The sequence below is a fragment of the Saccostrea echinata genome, unplaced genomic scaffold, assembly GCF_033153115.1.
Source record: "Saccostrea echinata isolate AGI-Se365-2 ecotype Australia unplaced genomic scaffold, CSIRO_AGI_Sech_v1 ptg000003l, whole genome shotgun sequence".
In the NCBI taxonomy this organism is placed as follows: Eukaryota; Metazoa; Mollusca; class Bivalvia; order Ostreida; family Ostreidae; genus Saccostrea; species Saccostrea echinata.
The window spans coordinates 8,434,688-8,450,287 of record NW_026889752.1 but is presented as its reverse complement, the minus strand read 5'-3'; the positions used below and the strand labels follow the sequence as shown (position 1 = coordinate 8,450,287).

At 32.4% G+C, this 15,600-nt stretch overlaps 1 protein-coding gene and 1 long non-coding RNA gene across 2 annotated transcripts; both read right to left on the bottom strand.

Moving 5' to 3' along the window:
* Positions 1 to 4,526: 4,526 nt before the first annotated feature.
* Positions 4,527 to 5,337, bottom strand: LOC133178852 (putative nuclease HARBI1). Its single transcript, XM_061313526.1, has 3 exons — positions 5,292 to 5,337; positions 4,805 to 5,128; positions 4,527 to 4,684 (listed from the first exon to the last, which is right to left on the bottom strand). Exons 1-3 carry the CDS (start codon positions 5,335 to 5,337, stop codon positions 4,527 to 4,529), a joined length of 528 nt encoding a protein of 175 aa, XP_061169510.1.
* A 7,824-nt stretch (positions 5,338 to 13,161) lies between these two features.
* LOC133178835 (uncharacterized) lies at positions 13,162 to 14,563 on the bottom strand. Its single transcript, XR_009720048.1, has 3 exons — positions 14,433 to 14,563; positions 13,443 to 13,478; positions 13,162 to 13,307 (listed from the first exon to the last, which is right to left on the bottom strand). It is a non-coding gene; the product is annotated as an uncharacterized LOC133178835 (long non-coding RNA).
* Between the last annotated feature and the right edge of the window lie 1,037 nt (positions 14,564 to 15,600).

Sequence of the window (15,600 nt, the reverse complement as noted above, 5' to 3'; positions counted from 1 at the left end):
CAAACCCTATAGGTTTACAATTAAAACATGTTGTACAAAACCTTTATTAGAGTCTTATTAGTAAATGGATCATTAAATATTTAGGAATTCATTAAAGATCTATCAACAATAGAGGAATATCCCGCAATGCAATGCGTTACCACTTCCGGTGGCGTTTTCATGGGCGTTTCCTTTGTTTAACATATTCCAATTATTTAATAAAAGAGTCCAATTAAAAATCCACCAAAATGGTCGCTGTTTTTAATTATGACGCCAAAAACTAAATTACGTCATTTTATCAATTCTGTGAGCGTCTTGAAGGAAATAACATAAATCTAACGGTGACAGAAGAACAGCAGTCTAAGTCGATTAGAAACCGTGGCAAAAATTTAGACACAACAAAGATTCAGTTATTGACGGAATAAGTGGAGAAAGATATTAATATCCTCAACAGTAAATTGACCAACAGTATAACAAACGAAAAGAAAAAAAACTAGGAGAACATCACGACGCAAATAAACTCTTTGGGGATCGCAAGCCGTTCCACAAAAGAAATAAAAACTAAATGGACAAACATGCACCAAGCGGCGAAGAAAGAGTTCAGCCTCAACAAAATTTCCCAAAGAAAGACAGGAGGAGGCCCCTCCACTAAGCCTCTATCTACTTTCAGAAGATTGTCGACTTATATAAAGATTCGCCGACATTCAATGGATTGTCTGGGCTTGAGACACAATCACTTGGAAAGTTTAAGTTAAAGCAGGCATGTCGATGAAAAAATGTATTGAATTTCAATTATTGTTAATTTGCAATACGTCTTAACGTATTATATAACAGATAGATTATGTTTAGATTCATTCAAGTAAAGTAGACGCAGTGGTAGACAACTATTTAGTACATACATGGATACATTTCATTACAAATTATGGGGAGGGGTCAATTAAGAAACGACCATTTGATTCGGGGGAAAGGGGGGAGGGCTGGCAGACTTTGGAAATAAATAATCCGTCCTCGAAAATGTTTAAAATAAATAAAATCTGTCCTCAACTGGGCAAGAAAATAAATAACTTGTCCTCGAGTCTACGATTGCTAGTAATATCGCAAAAAATAGAGCGCCCCCCCCCCCCCCCCCAAGGTAATAAAGTTTTGGACTTTGTTTTTGTTGTTGTTGTTGTTTTTTTTTTTTTCTTTGCTTTTCGTCAGACTTTTTGAAGTGAAGAAGAAAAAAAAAATACCTGGCCTCCATCTTCTCGGAAATAAATAATCTGTCCTTCACCGACGTTAAAACATGATTGTGACGTAAATCTTTTGTCTGTTTTATCCATTCTATAGGTTAATATTGAGCTAACTCCCCAAACAATCCATTAATTCACCTGTAAGTGTCCATTCTTTTTGGAAAACTGTACATTCTTTTTAAGAAAGGATTGGACAGTTACATTCTTTTTTCAAAAGGATTGGACAGTTAAAACAAACAGAATGGAGAGTAACAGGTAAACTTTGGAATGTGCCCAAGAGGAAACAAAAACAAATACATTAAATACGATTTGATTTACATGTAAATAACAAAAAGAACGTAGAGATCTTATTTAGTTAATCCAGAACACAATGCCTGCACAGCACCTGCTCGATTTTACACTTTTAAATCCATGAATAATGCCCATTATTTCAATACTCAAAACTCAATTTTCATAAAACTTGAATTTAAATGACACAATTTCACATTTGATTTAAATTTCGAAAACATCATTCCCTTGAGAAGAATCCATTTTAAAAAATAAAGTACGGCTAATACTAAATCCACCACCCAGAAAACAGTTTGCACTACACTGCTTCCATAGAAAATATTTAAAACATTTCCAGATTTGATTTGAAATATATATTTTCAGGTCGAAGTTTTTTGCTCGTGGCTAATCCAACACTCAGAACACAATTTGCATCTCACCATTACATTGCAGCAGTCAATATATCCTCAAAAATTGATTTGAATTAAAACATTTCCAGATTTGATTCGAATTTGATTATCTGTCGAAGAAGAAATTCATTTTGGGGTAAAATTTTAGCTTATATTTTCTTTTACTATTCTCTGTTCCCAGGTCCAACTATCACTGATTTTGTGCATCTTTTAGTTCATTAGATTTTGATTCTGTCATATACTCTCTCCATCGGAGGAAAACATGCATGCCTTTACAACGCAAACTATAAACTGATTTTGAAGCATCGCATCCTTGTATAAATACTAGTATCCCCCAAAATCCACCTGTAACTGTCCATTCTATAGACAAAAAACTTTTGCTATTCGCATTTGAAAACACAAGGACTATTCAACAAATTACTCTGCATCCCAGCTTACCTGTGACTGTCCATTCTGTAAACAATGAACTTGTATGTGTGCTACCTGTCATATCTGATACCAGTATTGTACATTTTTTAATAATTCTTAGAACAAAGGAAATCATGTTTTAAGTAGAAGAAAGGCCTTAAACTGTCCATTCTGTAGAGAAAGAACTAATCTCGGGCCTACGGCCCTCGATTAGTTTTACGGCCCTCGATTAGTTCTTTCTCTCACAGAATGGACAGTTTGAGGCCTTTCTCCTTTACTGAAAATAAATAATCTGACTCTGTGAAATTTGCCAGACACCCCCCCCCCCCCCCGAATCAAGTGGTCATCCCCTTAATACACTAAAACGAGTTTTCTCCCTTGGTCTGGGATTGATTACAGTATGATTACAGCAGTAGATATCACAACCAACGCCTTTACATGCCGCCTGTATGTTAAATCATTAATCATTTATCTCGTTAAGTTTCATTTAAATCTTCCCAACAGCAAATCACAAGAATCCCTTCGTTAAATCCATAAATAGGCAGAATAAATATAATACAGTCCTTCAACATTTATTCACGAAATGACGTCACTGTACTAACAACGCCACCTTTTGTAAAAAAGTTACTGTGATGGACAGTCAAAAGTGTCGTGTCCTTATTTTTATGAAAACCGCGGATGGTTACTTCATTTGAGTTGGTGGTCTATCTTATTTCATTTAAAGGTTTTGTCATGATTTTTTTTTTATCTAATTATAGAATTTTTTGTACATGGGTGTGAATTTTGACAACTTTAAAAGTCATATCCATGATTTTTTTTTCGGGGGGTTACAGTTCACATCAGCTGTAACGAAAGTAAGACTTGGACATTTTTGACAAGCATACAACAAACAAACATACACAAAACCCCCAAAAGCTGAACATAGCAGCTTGCACAAAACTTAAAACCTTATTTAATGGGGAAGGGGGGTGTAGACACATAAGTCTATTTTCCAAGTCTTTTCTTACAGTATTAAGAGGAGCTTGTGTTTCCAATTGGGGGAGGGGTCTTAGGTTATTTTTTGTTTACTCTGAAAATCACCCCCCTCCACCCTCCACAGTCTACAGATCCCTCCAGGGACTTTGTAAAATTTAAAATTTGTATTTACAGGGTGATGGGCACCAGAGAATTAAAACAAAAAATGCATTATTATTTTTTTTTTTTATAAACAGACGAAAGCAACATAAGTACCTTGGGCTCACTCCAAACTATGTGCATGCTAACGGAATTGCTCATTCCGAGCAATGAAGGAGAGCAGGTCGTCGATGAGTCTGATCTTGCGCAGAATGTGGTCACCGTGGCGACAGAGGTACATGTAACTGCGGCGACAGAGGTAACCGCAACAGAAAAACCAACAACTACAGCGACGACAAGCATGGTGCCAAACATGTAATTATAGTTCAGAAATAAATAAATTGTTGATATAGACGTGCATAAATATCTTTTAATTCAATAAATAATCAATATACTTATTACATCAAATTCAAAATGTGTCTCTTCCTGAAGAGAATCTGCTATCACCATTCAAATTGGCGAAATTTAAGTATAGTTCTGCATTTAAAGTGTTTACACTTACCTATCGACGTATAGTAACCTACATGTGCTAATGTAAAATTTTACATGTAAATAGGTTATAACATATATTATATAATATAATAGGATAAAATAGAAATTCATGATTGCACACATCGCTTAGTTAACAAGTTTAAATCTATGGAATGTCAATAAGCTCCAAAGTTCGATCCTGCATCAATAGTAACTTATAAACACATACATTATAAGTCCAAAAAAAAAAAAAGTGGAGAATATAGGACAGCGCAAGAAGGTAAGACCTGAAGACGTGACTCAAATGCAGTACGCAGTGCTGGCGGAACGACAACAGAAATTATGGGAGCAAACGGTGTACTATAGGTTGATGGACAAAAAGCTTAGACGGGAGTTGGATATGTCTTCTGATGATTAACTGTTTCTTTTTTTCATTTTTTCTCATATTCGTGGGTTTTTCTTCTAACCTATATTACTACAAGTATAACTTTATGAATTTGAAAACAACTATGTTAAGCGCACTTAAAGTGTTTGTACAATATAGAAATGAAATACAATTTATGAATAAAATACAATAACTATACCAGTGTATACCAATAAACGCCTTAACTGTTTCCATTGGTACACATAAAATAAATGCAAGTTCTTAAAAATAATGTTGTTTGATATAATTTCTTATGTTTTTCCCATCCTCGGGTCCGTTGTACTGCCCTTGAATATTCCCATCGACGTCCAAGTCTTGATCTTCGTCTGCAAGTGGCTCCCGGAATGAAATAGCAAGATTGTGAAGTACAGCACATCCTCCTGAAATCAAAACATATAAGTTCACACAGCAGGTACCTAGCACATGCAAATAAAATTACTTGTGAATACTAAATGAATATGTTACTAAGCCTATTAACTACATCAGTCTAAGCCTTGTACCTATGACTGTCCAGACCCTCTCCGGTGTCATCACTATTTCAGCATGGAGGACGTGAAAACGCCTCTTCCACCAATCAAATGCACGCTCAATTGTCACCCTGGTCTTGGAATGGGCCGAGTTAAAGCGTTCCGGAGCTGGTGTCGATGGTCTCTGATACGGGGATATGAGATAAGGTTTACATGCGTAACCGCTGTCACCAAGAACAACCCCATCCTTAATCGAGTGAAACTTCTCTTCTATAGTTTGTCTTATTCCTGACATACGGAATATATGACTGTCATGTGTACTTCCGGGCCATCTAGCTACGATGTTGGTAAATCTGCCTGAAAAATATGTTCTCGTTTTGAAGTAAAATATATCAGGAGTTGGGATTTCAGAATATCGAAGAAAATCTCTCTCTCTCTCTCTCTCTCTCTCTCTCTCTCTCCTGTATAATCACAAATCGCCTGTACATTTACTGAGTGGAAGCCTTTCCTATTAACATACGCTGGTTCATTTTGAGAGGGGGTTTGGATTCGTACATGGGTGCCATCTATGCAACCTATGATACCCGGGAATCCAGCTAAATTGAAAAATTCGTTTTTGATGATGGTAAGTTCGTCATCGGCAGGCCATCTGATAAATCGGTGAGCCAGGGAAACAAGGGCTCTAGAAACTTAACGGACAACTCTCGAGACGGTTGACTTGTTCACTCCAACAGTATCTCCGACGACTTCAAAACTCCCACTAGCGTAATATTGCAAAGAAATGAGGACCTAAAGATTTAAAATAAAGTGGTATATGTCTTTATGATAATTTTAGTCAGAAAACCCCCCCCCCCCCCCAGTCGAACAATTTATTTTATTGGCTTTTAAATTACCTAAGATGTTATTCTAATGATTCAAAGAAAGAAAACATTGCTATATCCAAGAAAATTTCGAGAGGGGCCTACCTTAAGGGAAAAATAGGAAAAGTCAGTATTAGGCAAGTTTTTTGTTGTGTTTTTTACAGACGTATACATGCATGTCATATCAATTTAAAGTGTATACGTATTAGAAAAGATATGACTATTATTAATATACATGTATTTCAGTTTATGTTTTAATTAGTTAAGATAATTTTTAGTTCCCCGATTTTTTCTAATGCCATGAACTATAGACCAACTTCCTGTGTTCTGGTCCGAATTTTTTTTTTTCAATCCGACATTTCTAACAGTGAGCGGAAGAAATTGTGATAGGAATTGAAAGAAATAGTAAAATATTAAATTTTGATTTTTTTTTAAAGTCACTTTTGTCGATAACTAAATAAATAACCCGAGTAGTTAAAACATTAGTTTTGATTTTTAAAAAACTTAATTTAGGTTCAAAGTTCATAATATTTAAACCAAATTCAGTTTCTGCTTTGACATAGTCTAGGTGCAGAATTATGCGCTTTAACAGAAAATGAATTGTTTTTAGTCCTGCTGGGACGCCATACAAGTTATGAAACAGACAATGAAGCTTTTCGCTTATTGAATTTCAATCTTGTCCGAAGCGCAGCCGCACATTACTACAGGGCTCTTCGTCGGTTATCGCTTCCCTAACGCTGTCAGACACACCATGATACTTTTTTTTTCTTCTCCGTTTTCCCCTCTCATTATTATTTTCTTTTTTCGTTAATTCCACTCTCCCCTCAAAGGGTTTTGTAAATATGTAAATATGTTTTTCTATATTCAATTTTGTATGTTTTTGTCTGTTTAAATGTAATGTTTGTGATATTTATTTAATTGTATGTCCATTTATATTTCATATATCTCCATATGGAGGAAATAAAGAATGAATGGAGGAAATAAAGAATGAATGTATGAATAACTTAATGAAGAAAAAAAATAATTAATTCAGCCAAAATTCAATTAATTGATAATGAAACACGCAGGATTAATGAGGTTGATTAATTTATTCAATTTACGAAAAATGGTGAAGACCTACAATATTAACAATGAAATCTGATAAAATTACTATTGTAGAAATTGCATATTTTTATGTAAACTTAATCTTATGCATATCAGGTATATTAGTTCATTTTTTTTTTGTTATTTATGTTACATACATGTATTTTATTAATGTGGGCCTTCACCATTTTTCATACATTGAATAAATAAATAAACCTCATTAATACGGCATATTTCCATAATGATGGCGAATAAATCAAGATATTACATAAGTTGTCAAATAAATCTTAGAGGAAAGATTTTAAATGATTCAAATAATACAAAACGCTGCCCACCCCGAAGACGACTCTCCTCTAAATGTATCACAAAACAGCCACAGCATTTTAATTTTAAAACGGAATATTTTTACATTCGGCTGGCCTTTGATAACCCAGACACAGTCGGTTGGTGTTTTATACATGTACAAGGACATATATAGACACCCCCCCCCCCCAAAAAAAAAAAAAAAAATAATAATAATAATACTAGCATATAGTTGCGGATAGTCAGTTTCCAAGCACCTGTGACATGCTTACATGATATGCAGAAAGGGGAACAACTCTAATATTTTAGAATCACTTAAGAATTTCGTAACAGTTCAGCTTTGTATGATCAAACAAGATTATTCAAATAATATGAGATGTATGTATGTATAATCATGTATCATGTTCATGTATAATAATTATTAATTATTCTTGTCCTATATGGGTAAATATTGTCAGGATCCGCCACCAAGGTGACGCAATATGTGACGTAATCAACTAAGAAAAAAAAAACAACAAAAAAACAAAAAAACAAAAAAAAAAAAAAACAAAAAAAAAAAAACAAAACAAAACAAAACAAAAAACAAAACAAGGGAAGGGGGGTTGTGGTGTTTTTTGACTGTTTTCGTATGGACAGTACATGACAAAGTAAGTTTTTTTAATCAGCTAAGTAGAGTGTACCTGTAATTCTGTTGACAAAGTCTGCGACCTTCTAGTCCAATGGCCGATTATTGGATCAAGTAAATCCACGATTTGTTTTATTGATTCCTTTCCAAATCGATACTCGGATACCGCCTCCGAATTTCCTCGTCACTCGTGTTTTGTACAGAAAAACGTTCTCTAAAAACCATATCCGCTCTTCTTCTACCCAACTGACCAAACGTCACGTTGGCCGCCATTGTTAATGAGCGTTTAAAGAAGCCCTCTTGGCTTCATTGAAATTTGAGAAATTAATGAAATTTTAATGCATCGATTTGTTCATTAAGACATTGATACAACGGAATTTAATTACACATTAAAATGATCAGTTTAATGAAACTTTAATGATTCATTGAATATTGATTTGTTTGTTTATTTCTCTCAGACCATACGATGGTATATGAGGTACATGAACATATTTACATATATACAAAATACAAAGTCAAGTAAGGAAGAGTAGTATGAAATGACAAAGTATTACTGAAAAATGACCAATATCTTTTTAACAAACAAAGACAGCTTTATCAGTGAGTCAACATTTGTGGTGGACATAAGATTCTCAAAATTATAAACATTTACATGAAAACAATACTTCTTATCAATAAGTTTTATACGTAATGAGGAAAAGTATGGACACTCCATTACATAATGGAATTCATCGCCTAAAGTATTTTATTACATAAATTACATATTCTTAAAGATCTATCAGTATTAATCCATCTACCAGCTTCAATTGGAAGTTTGTGGTTACAAATTCTAAATTTTGTCAATATAATTCTTAAATCTTTTGGGAGTTTACTTAGGTACATTTCTCGTCCAAAATTGTTTTTAAAAATCCTGTAATTTAAACATTTAGGTGAATTTTCTATGCTCATATGCCAGTCTTGTAAAAATTGACTTAACAATGTTTCTTTCACAATAGATTTTAACCATGAAATACTAGAAAAATTTTGATTCATCCACACATAAGAGAGACCACATGAATTCAAAATATCTTTTATACATTTCAACCATGGATGCATAAATAAACCTTCAGAAAAGCATTTATGGAGAAAGCAATACATTATATATGTAATCTTACGTTCATGTGACATCAAAAGTTTAGCCCAATAAGTAATCATTCGTACCTTCATACGTATTATTAAAGGGTATCGCCCAGTTTCCCCATATACCATACAATTTGGAGTGCTGGATTTCACATGTAAAACAAATTTCAGAAATTTTAAGTGTACCTTTTCTAAAATATCTATATTTTCGTAGCCCCATACTTCACACCCGTACATCAAAATTGGGCTTATAACTCTGTCAAAGAGATCTATTTGACAACCTACTGGCAAATTAAAATACCTTATTTTTCTAAGTACTCCATACATGGCTTTTGATGCTTGTTTAGTTAAATGTGTTTTGGCACTTCTGAAAAAACCATTACGGGACATGATAACACCTAAGTATTTAAATTCGTTCACAATTTCAATTGGTGCACCTCTATACAAAAATATTTTCTTTGGTATTCTTCCTCTAGAAAAAATTACTATTTTAGTCTTGTCTGTATTTACTTGAAGCTTCCAATGGTCACAATAATCAGAGAAAATATTCAGTGATCTTTGTAAATCCTCTGGATTATCAGATAATAAAACTGTATCATCAGCATAAAAAAGTATAAATAGTTTAAACATAATCTGTATTTCAATTTCTAATGTTTCACTAAAGCTCGTAACCCCTTCAATATTATTCTGCAATAAATAGTTTTCTAAATCGTTAATATATAAAGTAAAAAGAAATGGGGATAAATTTTCCCCTTGTCTTACTCCAAGGTTACACGTGAAAAATTCAGAGATATTTTGATCAATATATATCTTCGATTTAATACCACTGTACATATTTTTGATAAATCTTAGACATTTACCATCTATACCACTTTTAAACACTTTGGACCACAAACCAGATCGCCAAACAGTATCAAAGGCCTGTTTAAAATCAATAAATGCACAATACAATTTTTTCTTACTAAAAGAAACAAATTTACACAAAAAATCTAATATCAGTATGTTATCTATTGTACCATAACCTTTTCTAAAGCCAGCTTGGGCTTCAGTAATCAATTCTAACTCATCAGCAAAAATATTCAAACGTTCACATAAAATACTGGTAAATACTTTTCCTAAACAGCTTAATAGTGTTATTGGTCTATAGTTTTCAGGAAGAGTTGGGTCTCCCTTGTTTTTATATATTGGCTTAACGATACAAATAAACCATTCCTCAGGTACAAAACCAGTATCAAAAATCAAATTAAAAAGGTCAACATATAGTGGCAAAAAGCATGATATCGTTGTACTTATATATTCGTTACAGATTTGATCATACCCTGGGGCTTTATTATTTTTCAGTTTGTTAACTGCTTGCAAGATTTCTTCTGCAGAGATTTGACAATTTAAAGGGGAGTTATTATCGAGATTGACATCATTATCATCTACATCACCTTCATCATCTTTAGATTCATTATTTTTTTTTTTAAAAATCGTACATTGCTTTGATATCAACTACAGTTTTACATCTAGCCTTCGAACTATTTAAAATTCTCCAATATTCCTTAATATCACTTTTCTGTAGATTTTCTAGTTTTGACGTTATAGATAAAGAATGTTCTTTAATACATTTATCCATTGTTTTCTTGTATTCTTTACTTGTAATCTTAAGATTTTCGGAGTTCTCCGGGGTTTTGTGTTTGTTGTGAAGACGTTTAGCCAAATGAAATGTTCTTCTTGCAGTGCGGCATGTCGCATTGTACCATGGTCTATTAACTTTATGATTATTTTTTAGTTTTGATTTGTTTTTCACATCTAGTGTAATTTCTGCAGTAGATAGAAATAGACTACACAATTTACTAGAAATGTTGTTTATATCGCTATTTTGGACAGTATCAAGATTTTCTCTAAGTTGTAAAACTTCTGTCTGTAATTCTTTCAATTTATCAAATTCAATGTTTTCTTTGAATTGTTCAGATTTTTCCGGGTTCCATTTATACTGTTTGTTATTGTTTTCGTCACACGGTTGATCGGTTGAGTGAGTTTCTACCTTTAGGCTTTCGAGTTCAAATGTTATTGGACAATGAACATCAGAATATAAATTACAAAAATCATGAATATAAAATTTTTTAAGCAATTTGAACATATATACACTACATATTACATAATCTACTGTACTACTACTTCTACACGTGAGTTTATCTTCACCAGCTCTACCGTTTGCTATAAATACATTGTTATTTTGACAGAATTCAATGCATTTGTACCCGTAATTATTGCAAGTAGTATCTACAGGTAAACGATCAAGTTTTATATTCGTGTCACATAAAATGCTACCATGTGTAATAGCTTGTCTTGTTTCTTCATCCCAATTATTATGATCTGCTATAAATTCATCAACATTTACATAGTCCTGCAGTTTACCCACACGGGCATTAAAATCACCTAACAAACATGTATATTCAGTGTCATGTGAGAGATTAAACAATTCTCTCTCTATTTCTAGAAAACAATCTTTTGAAGCATATTTTGTATTTTCAGGGGGTATATATACAGTTCCAAATAGAATGTCATTTGGTAGATTAAACAAAGTTTTGGCAAGTGAAAACCAGTAGACATATGGGCAACATGTATTATGTACAGTAAAAAAATTAACAAAATCTACTTTAACAGCTAAAACTATCCCGCCAGATTTAACCTTAGCTATATCAAATCTATTTTTCATGAAAGTACAATAACCTGGTATGTTAATATTGTCAGTATTATCCGTTTTTGTTTCAGTTCAACCGGATCCTGTTTTACAAATATTTTTGGGATTAAAAACTGGTATTGCTTATGTATGTCTGAAGGAATCTTTCTGAAGAGTATTTCTGGATAATAAAAACAAGATCTCTAACAAAACCGAATTTTGATGTTTGGTTGTGATTGAGATACTCGAACATTCGTATCGTAAAAACTTGCCTCGGAAGGTGATTATTATCCATGCAGCAAACCTTTCCAAAGAAATATAGTTTTCTTTTATCAATTTCAGCTTACAATAAAATGTTGAAACCTTTTCAAAATATTCCAGTCTTTTGTTTTCAAATTGTTCCATAACTCACAACCGAATGATACTGAAGGTAATACAATTAATTCATGTACATCTATTTTCATTTTATGCTAATGTATGCCGGTTTATTTATGCAATTTTACAGTAATTATGGTCATTATGGTTAATTATGGTCCAATTATTTTGTAAATAATAAAAGTAAGTCATAAACTAAAATTTTCATGAAAATATCGAAAATTTGGTTAAAGGTAGAACAGGATTACAAATAATACCATACAAAAATGACCATTCTACGGTCTTAAATGGTAAATGGAAAGATATTAAAACGAAATTAATTTAAAAAAAAAAAAAAGAAATGTTTAAAAAGGTTGAGTAGCAAGGTATACATCCTGATTTAATCATAATATTTTAAAAAGTTTGCTGGTAAGCTTACAATGCATTAAGTGACATATCAAAACTAAATCAAAACTCAAAAGCAAAGCAAATAAATTCTAAGATCATGTGCACAGACGGGGTACTAAGTTTTTCCAGGAAAGTCTCCAAGTAATTATAACTTATGAGAAAAAATTTCGAATTTTGGCATCTAATTTTTTGTCAAATTGATTACAGGCAAACAATTTGATAACTAATCTATGCATATAATGTGTGTTGTTAATTTTGTTTTTGTTTTTTGTTTTTTGTTTGTTTGTTTTACGTCCCTCTCGAGAATTTTTCACTCATACGGAGACGCCACTACTTGCCGGTGGAGAGCTATACTCGACACTCAGGGCAGTGAGGGATCTTTTTTCGTGCCAGCACCTAATGCGACACGGGACCTCCGTTTATACGGTCTCATCCGAAGGACCGGTCTCCACGTCCCACAGTGGGATTCGAACCCGCGACGTAAGGATCAACTAAACTAAGATCTTTTTTTAGAAATCAAGACGAGGAGTATGTTTTCTACCTGAATTTTCCTTAGGAATAATGTCATGTAACTTTGCTGTTAATTCAAATACCCTAAAATGTACAAGGAAGGGAAACTTCCCGTCGAAAAAAAGAAAACGTAAAAAATGATATGCCTGTTCCTAAGAACTTTTCAAGAAAAGTTGAATACGATGAAATCTATTTATGTTACAAATAATTTAAAAAAACTAATTATTTGCACCAGAGCTATTTATGTGTGATAGTAAAAGAATTGCGTGATCAACCAACTCATGTGATATCACAACAAATTTGTTCTTATATATCTGAAAGAATATTCTATGCAAATTGTGTACATTTGTACATAACTTACAAATTAAAATCAAAACAGAATACGCAATCTTATGATGTTTTGAATGCCTTTCAAGGCAGCCTTATCATTGCTGAGATGTATACGTGGTGAATCTGCATGTATGGCAAAGAAATTTGTTTAATCATTAAACATAGCTGAACAAATTCTGTTTCAACAATTTCCTCTAAAAAGTTGAAAAGTATAGTTTGCGAAAAAAACTTGGGGAAGGTCTATTCAGCTGTCTCAGAGTCAATTATTTCGTCCATCTAAGAAAAAAAAAATCACAAAAAATTAGAATGGATGTCTTTTGTAAGGAACTGAGAAAGATATTAAAAATATCACATCTAAATCTTTAAGAAATTTAAAATTTCATTTCTAACTGCAATTTCAATTCAACATACTGGCCTGTCCTGTTCATTGGGCTTATCAGCTAAATCCTATGATAAAGAACCATAACTGAATTTGTTTTTGCATAGCTAAGTACATTTTGAGCAAATGCATTTCTGCATAGCAAACACTTCTCAGATCAAACAGTAATATTGAACAAGATAACTTAGATCAGCTATTTCATGCATGATATTTATTCATTTAAGTAATATATATCTACTTAAGTGATGTTAAAATCTTTAAATTGTAAGACACTTTATAAATGTTTCACATGAAAAGCAGACCAAAGAAGGGATCACTTTGACCGTCTGTTCGACTCTCACACTTTAGATCTTGGGAACTCTCGGAAATTAGGGTTTGATATTTTGAGTAAACGTATTATAATAAAAGCATGACGTTATAACTTGAAAACTTAACATTTTCTTTTCACATCTGTGACAAAATTTGGTTCATGAAAATTCTGTCTCTTAAATTGAATATGAATTAAACATTTATTAACACTTTTTGTGAGAGAATTGATTTGGTAATCAATAATTGTGTAGAGTTGCCCTAATGTAGGTTTGTATTATAACAAGGATTTTGAAAAAGAAAATCTCGATTTGCGGTGAATATTCTAAAAAGTGAAATTGTGCTTTCTCTGAAATGGACACTTTCATTTACATTCAGACAAACTTGCAAGCCCACATTGCATTGATCTTCAAAAACATATCGAATTATTTCAGTACGTTTTCTATTTATTTGTAAACAAATATAATGAAAAATTAATACAAAAGGTGCTCTGTTGTGAAAACAAGAGCCTACATTATAGGTAATATTAAGTAAAAATGATTTTTTTTTTTTAGATTCTTCAAAACCTCTTTCAATTTTAAAAGTAGGAAAATGGTAACCATGTTCAGTTTTTTTTTTTTTTTTTTTTTTCCTGGCGATTTTTATTATTTCATTTTTGGATAGCCAATAAAACTTGAAATGCCCGAAAATCAATATGACAAGCTATATATGCTCACCCTCTCCCTCCTATCACAGCTACATCTTCTCCACCACCAGCTGCAGGGACATCGTGATGGCTCCTTTTTAGCTTCATCTGCTCTCAGTATACAACCAAGGGACAACAGGAGAACCACGACCAATACAAATTTCATCTACACGAATAAATTTTTATATGTATTTTTTTTCTTAGATACTTTTATGATATTTTAGAACATGGTGTAATTAAGTTAAATAATGTGTAAAAAGCAAACCTTTTCGTATACAATTGACAATGGTGCGAATGTTCGCCAGAATGTATTTTTTCTAATAAATATACATGAATTATGTAGGATGCAACATATGGAAGGCGCAGTATTGCGTGTTAATTGCGCATGTTGAATTTGAATGAAAATGTGAAACGTCAAAACAATGTTTAATTTGAAATTTAAATAGAGTTTGTCAGAAGGTAACCAGATATGAGTTTTCTCCATGATCATCTCAATTCTGTATGATTGCATATATCTTTGCTATAAGCACAATGCTTTTGAAAATACTCGCGAAACACTATTTTTTTCTTTTAGACTGATAGTTCTTTTTTACGTCATTGAGAATGGTTTCGCTTAAAATATGAGTCAGATTGTATTGATTTTGTAAGCAGCTTTGTATTTAAAAAATTGACATATTTTGGAAGATGTGACGGCATGCATGCACTTGCCTCTATATCCGTTTATGATTAATAACTTTGATAACCTTGTACGCAATTTTGATTTGTTTTCTAACGAGTTAAGCCTAAAAATTAATCTAGTACGATAGTTTTATTGATTATTTTTATATTCTATCGTTTTCATATTTCTACGTTTAAAGATTAAAAAAAAAAAACACTCGTACATAAATTCTTTTTAAACCCCCCCCCCCCAAAAAAAAAGAATTAATAGATCTGAAATAGGGAGTGTTTAAATAAAAAGTTTCGTATGCATCATGGATAGTACTTATACTGACATGAAGGCACACATATAACTTGTAAATCTTTACTTTAAATTTTATATTGCCTTTTGGCTTCGTCTACAGAAGAAAAACATGTAATGACATGTTTAGGTCTTCCCAGAAAGCTTGGAAATGTAGATCAATATGATGTCCAATAATCAGTACATCATAGATCAAAATCAACCTTTTTATGCATCAATACTAACATATCTATAGATACAT